This window comes from Entamoeba nuttalli (assembly GCF_000257125.1).
Source record: "Entamoeba nuttalli P19 unplaced genomic scaffold asmbl_2393, whole genome shotgun sequence".
Lineage (NCBI taxonomy): Eukaryota > Evosea > Mastigamoebida > Endamoebidae > Entamoeba > Entamoeba nuttalli.
In genome coordinates this window covers 1-6,234 of record NW_008575286.1, presented here as the reverse complement: position 1 = coordinate 6,234, position 6,234 = coordinate 1, and the positions used below count along the sequence as shown (strand labels likewise).

The window sequence follows — 6,234 nt, the reverse complement described above, 5'->3', positions numbered from 1 at the left end:
ACAAAAGAAATAAATATTAAAGAAAAAAAATACAATAAAAAGAGGACATTGTTAAATAAAAATATTTTAAATATATTAAAATTAATAAATACAATGTCAAGAGAAAATTATGTTTATCTTCTGTCTAGGTATAGAACCTTTATCAGTCATCACAGCATAGATATTTTTATATTTATTTTCTATTTAACTTTAACAAAAATATAATTTAAAATATTTAATTTAATACTGGTTTCCAGCTTTCCCAAACTAATTTGATTGTTCCAGGAACATTCTTTTCAACTACACCAAGACATTGAACAATACAACTTTCTACTATTACATCATTTAATACATTTGGAGTTCGTACCCATACCATTCCATTTATTCCAACTGCAATTTCAAATGGTGTATATTCTCCAATACATGTTAAAACACAACATCCATCACCCATTATTCTACGACACATTGATTGAGGTACGGAGAATGCCCATCCTCCTTGTAATTCACCAAAACCATCTTCCATTTTTCTTTGTGAAACACAAACGACTTGAGGAACGTTTTCTTTAGAAACAACACGACAATAAACATAATCTCCATCTAATAAATTTGGTTTACTCTTTTTTGTAGCATTTTCAAAGGCAAGAAAATCAAGTTCAGCATAACAATAAGAACCAATATCAACAAGGTATTTATCTTTAACTCGTTTAACTATTTTACCAACACAAACGTCTTCAACTGATGGATGATACTAATTTATTAATTTATTTTTATTATATCAAAATTATTGAATTTTTAAAGGGTTTTTTCCCTTTTAAATAAAATTTGATTTTCAAACCTTTTTTAAATCACTAAATACATGATAATACTTCGTTTGTTGTTGGTACTTTAATATTCCTGCTCTGGAAACTGTAGGAACACCATTCCGTTTTATTATTCCATCACCAAATCTTGCTCCTTGAACATACTCAAATGTTTCTCCAGGAAAAACAGTCTTAATTGATGTAAAAGCTGCTTTTGTTGCCATGATAAGTTTTATAGTTCTTCTTTCTCTTTTTTAAAAAAATCAAAGAAAAACAAAACTGAAATTTTATTAGATCTATTAATTATTTATTGGATGAGTCATAGAAGAAAGAACTTCATTATTTTCAAACAAACTTCTCCATTCAATGTTGTTAATTTTACTCCGTATTATACATCTGATCAAATGTCAATTGAAGATGAAGAATCAAATGATGAAAGATTTGTATTGCAATCAACTGTAAATATGATTGACGTATTAAGAAAATGTAATGATAAATTGGATTTTACTTCATTTTTCAGTAGACCAATTACTTCTCCTTCAACACCAACAGGAAATATGAACAGAGATAACGAAAATAATGATTTAATTCTTTCTACCGAACAATTATTAGGAACTGGTGTTGATCCAACGTTTGCTATCTTTATGTTTATATAAAAATAATTAAAAAAGAAGTTTATTATTATAGACAAACTACCGGAAAATTAATTAATTCAAGATATCGTATTATTTCATTATTGGGCAATGGAGCATTTGGACAAGTTGTAAAAGCTCATGATGAACAAAATAATAAAGAAGTAGCTATAAAAGTATTAAAAAATAAAGCATCATATATGAGACAAGCTATGTTAGAAATTGCTGTATTACATTTATTAAATGAACATTTTGATCCTGATTGTAAATATCATACACTTCGAATGTATGACCATTTTGTTTTTTATAATCATGTTTGTATTGTTACTGAATTACTTGGAATGAATTTATATGAATTAATTAAACAAAAACAATATAATGGATTAAATCTTCGATTAACTGTTAATATATTAAAACAGTTAGTTGAGAGTTTAGATATATTATATAAAAATAATATTGCTCATTGTGACTTAAAACCAGAAAATATTTTACTTGTAGATAATACTAGTAATATTAGATTAATTGATTTTGGTTCCTCATGTTTTGAGAATAGCACATTATATACTTATATTCAGTCAAGACATTATCGATCACCTGAAGTCCTCTTAGGTATTAAATATACAACGGCAATAGATATGTGGTCATTTGGGTGTATTGCAGCTGAATTAATTCTTGGGATTCCAATTTTTCCTGGAAGTTCTGAATATAATCAACTCGAGAGAATTATCAAAATGATAGGTATGCCACCAAAAAGAGTCTTAGACCAAGGGACAAAAACAAGAAAATTTTTTAAATTAGAAATGAATGGTTGGGTTTTTAAATCACGTGATGAATATGAAATGGAAAATAATGTTCATCTTGAACCAAATAGACAATACCATCATTATACAGACTTAGAAAATTTCACTGAACGATTAAGTAAAGTAATTAAAAATCCACAAACACTAAAATTAGCTAGAAAAACTTACCTTGATTTCTTGCAAAGAACTTTATGTTGGGATCCTGATCTTCGACTAACTCCTACACAAGCTATGCAACACCCTTTCTTATTGAATAAACCACTTCACCCAAACTATCAACCTCCTTATATTCCTGAACCTTGTAGAAATTATCCAGGGGATAGTGCTTTGTCTGCAGATGATGCTTTAAAAATTGTTTGCCCACCATCAATCATGCCATCTAAATTCAAATATCAAACATACACTACACAAGTTTATTATCAAGTGTTTATTGCTGCTCTAGAAAAAGGTATTGTTTTAAATATCTTAAATGCAAACCCATTTGCCTTACAACCAATGACTCCTCCAGTTCTTTTATGGGAGGAAGTTGAAAATAGGAAAAAACGTAATGAAAAACAACGTGAACGGTCTAAGAAAAGAAGACCTGAACATCAAACCGAAACATATAATGGAAGACAAATAGTTCAACAAGCACAAAGCATGAATGGATCAAGTTGGAAAGGGAGTGGTGGATCATATTCTTCATCATTTGGAAAAGACATGCATAAGAGTTTTGGGCAGTCATGGAGTAAAAATCATCCAATGATTATGCCACAAGACAAATGACTCAATTTGAAAAACATCAATCATAAATTTTTATTTCTGTAGAAAAGCCATTTTTCGTTATACTTTTTTCATGTTGAGTCGCTTTCGTTTTCATAAGTTTCGTGTAAATAAAACAACATTAAATAGAAAAGTTACATTCAATATTAGATCTTAGAATTTAAAAAGCAAGGAAATACATTTAGATAATTCCAAAAATAAATCAAAGAAAAAGATTAGGTTGAAAATATGAAAAAAAACGGGATGATATGAAGAGAAAAAGAAAAAAAAAGAGAAAAAAAAAAGAGAAGAACTGAGATCCACAATTGAACAATGTCTAGTTTGTTTACTTTTATCAAAATAGAAGTTCTATAAAAATAAATTAACCTACTAGCCCAAGAGTATGACCAATTGTACAGTCAAACAGGAAAGAAGATTGGATTTGATGATTTTTCATTAGTAAAGGTTGTTGGAAGAGGTAGTTTTGGAAAGGTACTTCAAGTGAAGAAGAAGGATGATGGAAAGATTTTTGCTATGAAAATTCTTGATAAGTCTAAAGTAATGAAAACTAAACAACAAAAACATACCAATGATGAAAAGAAAATTTTACAACATGTTAATCATCCATTCATCGTTCAATTGTATTATGCCTTCCAAACCCCAGAGAAATTATATATGGTTATGGAATTTATTAATGGTGGAGAATTGTTTCATCGTTTAGATTTAGAAGAATGTATTAATGAAGAACAAACAAAATTTTATACTTCTGAATTATGTTTAGCATTAATACATCTTCATTCTTTAGGAATTGTTTATCGTGACCTTAAACCAGAAAATATTTTAATAGATGCTTCTGGCAACATTAAATTAACTGACTTTGGTCTTAGTAAACAACTTTCAAGTGAAGATGATCAAACATCTACTTTTTGTGGAACACCAGACTATTTAGCTCCTGAAATCCTTACTGCAAAAGGGTATGGTATTGAAGTTGATTGGTGGAGTTTAGGTGTTGTTGTTTATGAAATGCTTTCAGGTTATACTCCATTTGCAGCAGATGATGATGGTAATCAAAATGAAACCTATCAAAATATATTAAATAAAGAACCAGAATTCCTTCCATCAATATCATCTGATGCCCAAGACTTTATAACTTGTTGTCTTAAGAAAGACCCTACTCAAAGAATTAAAGACGATCAGATTAAGGCTCATCAATGGTTTGCTGGAATTGATTGGGATCTTCTCTTACAAAAGAAAGTTCCTGTTCCATGGAAGCCAAAAGTATCTGGAGCTGATGATGTATCTAACATTGATGAAGAATTTACTAATGAAGATGCTCAAAAAATGACACCATCAGAAAATGTAGCATTAAAAGGAGACGAGTTTGCTGGATTCACTTTCCAAGATGATGCTGCTCTAAATGGACAACTTTAATTTAAATTAATGTTCAATTAAAATGGTTTTATTTGAAGGTCATTCACAAACCCAAACAGAAACTCTCTTGAATTCTCCTGAGTTAGTTTTGAAAGCATTAATAGTATTAGTGTAATTTTCATAAATCATTGAGTCAATAATATATGTCTTGTTTACTTTCAGCCAATAACCATAGAAAATTCCAAAAAGATTTTTTGAACTATCACCAAAAAATGAACATACTGCTTCTTTAGGTAATTTAGGTCGATAAATTTGAATGTCACTTAAACATTCCTCAAAGATAATCAATTGCTCATCTCCATTAATCATATCTTGCATAATTTCTTTTGGCATTACTGAATGAAAACTACCAAATGTACCATTTGTTGTTTCAACACATATAATAACATTATTTAATAATTTTGTTTTTTCATAGAATTTACTTGGTTTAATCTCGTCAAATGAAGAGTCATAAACACAACTTTTAATAGTTTTGTTGATTTTTTGAGATACTCTTTCAATAACACTTTCGTGTTGTTGATTTGTTATGTTTTCAGGTCTTGGTTGAGTTGGTATTTCAGCTGGACCATCAACACTTTGCAAAAAGTCTATATTATTTTCGAATAATTGATGAACTTTTACTGGTTCTACTTTCTTTGTAATTAGTGTTTTTCTTGGAGACATTGGTGGTGTAACAGTAACGTCAGGAAGGAGTCCAAGAGTATTTTCTCCAATAGTTTGGAGATTTAGATTAGATGAAAGATTTAATGATTGAGAATAATTATAACGAGGAACATTTCCAGTTGGTAAATTAGAATGAACATAATCCCTTAGTTCGTTTAGTTCACTTCTCATTTCTTTTATTTCAGTTAAAAGCATTAGAAGGAGTTTATCTCTATCCATAAACTTTTATTGTTTCTAAGTTCTTTCCTTTTTGATTTAAAAAAAATTTTTATTAAAAGATCTTTGAAATAATTCTTTTATTTATTTTTTGTATTGATTTAAATCAAAAGAAATCTTTAACTTCAACATTCTTATACAATGCTACATTCTTCTATCCCTAATGCATTTGTAACGCTAGTTAAATAAGACTCTTCTTTAGAATTTTGATTAGAGCTGTATGCTGAATAAGAATGGCTTGAAACTCTATCACTATCGATTATTACTTCATCATTATGATCAGGGGTTTCATCAATAAAAATGTCTCTGTCCTCTTCAAACACTGCTTGTTGATTAACATTTTTTCTACCTCCTCTTCTACTGCAGTCGTCGTCTTCACCACCAAGAGTTTCCCATTCATCAGTAAGTATTTCATTATCAGTTGTGGATTGTACAGAATATTGACGTGGTTCATTTTGAATATGAGAGAATTGAGGTGTATGAGAACTGGCTTGTGCACCAATAGACTTCATCATTTCTTTATATTTTTTAGCAGAAGGAGAGTTGTACTTCTCTTGTAATCCACAATGAAGGTCAACACCATTTTGTTTTAGGTATGCTGCAAATTTTGCATTTCCACCTTGCTTCATAATCTCTAATTCAGAATATTTCCATTCGTCCATATCAATTGATCGTACAAATGTTAAATGAACACCTAATCCACGATGAAGTCCAGCACATTGAATACAAAGAAAAATTCCATAAGTAACAGATGCCCAGGTAGGATTTGCAGTCCCACATTCAAAACATCTACAATTTTCTCTTTGTTGTTTGAGTTGTCTCATAACATTATCCCTTTCTTGATGTGTGGCATAACTCATCTTTATTTTTGTTTTGGCAACTGAATTTTAAAAGTACTTTTTCTATAAAAAATAAATTATGTTGTTTATAACAAAATATCTTTATTTAATTACAATAATACATTATTCCATA

At 29.2% G+C, this 6,234-nt stretch overlaps 6 protein-coding genes across 6 annotated transcripts; 2 read left to right on the top strand and 4 right to left on the bottom strand.

The window, feature by feature from the left end:
• Window positions 1-214: 214 nt before the first annotated feature.
• On the bottom strand, window positions 215-502 carry ENU1_022440 (hypothetical protein; the record flags this gene model as incomplete). The annotated part of the gene is made up of 1 exon (XM_008857043.1): window positions 215-502. The coding sequence occupies one exon, from the start codon at window positions 500-502 to the stop codon at window positions 215-217; it is 288 nt and encodes a 95-aa protein (XP_008855265.1).
• A 306-nt stretch (window positions 503-808) lies between these two features.
• ENU1_022430 (hypothetical protein) lies at window positions 809-1,003 on the bottom strand (the record flags this gene model as incomplete). Its single annotated transcript, XM_008857042.1, has 1 exon — window positions 809-1,003. The coding sequence occupies one exon, from the start codon at window positions 1,001-1,003 to the stop codon at window positions 809-811; it is 195 nt and encodes a 64-aa protein (XP_008855264.1).
• A 90-nt stretch (window positions 1,004-1,093) lies between these two features.
• On the top strand, window positions 1,094-2,976 carry ENU1_022420 (protein kinase, putative; the record flags this gene model as incomplete). Its single annotated transcript, XM_008857041.1, has 2 exons — window positions 1,094-1,410; window positions 1,467-2,976. The coding sequence occupies 2 exons, from the start codon at window positions 1,094-1,096 to the stop codon at window positions 2,974-2,976; spliced, it is 1,827 nt and encodes a 608-aa protein (XP_008855263.1).
• A 370-nt stretch (window positions 2,977-3,346) lies between these two features.
• ENU1_022410 (protein kinase, putative) lies at window positions 3,347-4,383 on the top strand (the record flags this gene model as incomplete). Its single annotated transcript, XM_008857040.1, has 1 exon — window positions 3,347-4,383. The coding sequence occupies exon 1, from the start codon at window positions 3,487-3,489 to the stop codon at window positions 4,381-4,383; it is 897 nt and encodes a 298-aa protein (XP_008855262.1). The 5' UTR covers window positions 3,347-3,486.
• Window positions 4,384-4,422: 39 nt separating this feature from the next.
• On the bottom strand, window positions 4,423-5,265 carry ENU1_022400 (hypothetical protein; the record flags this gene model as incomplete). Its single annotated transcript, XM_008857039.1, has 1 exon — window positions 4,423-5,265. One exon carries the CDS (start codon window positions 5,263-5,265, stop codon window positions 4,423-4,425), a length of 843 nt encoding a protein of 280 aa, XP_008855261.1.
• A 131-nt stretch (window positions 5,266-5,396) lies between these two features.
• Window positions 5,397-6,122, bottom strand: ENU1_022390 (Arf GTPase activating protein; the record flags this gene model as incomplete). The annotated part of the gene is made up of 1 exon (XM_008857038.1): window positions 5,397-6,122. One exon carries the CDS (start codon window positions 6,120-6,122, stop codon window positions 5,397-5,399), a length of 726 nt encoding a protein of 241 aa, XP_008855260.1.
• Window positions 6,123-6,234: the final 112 nt, after the last annotated feature.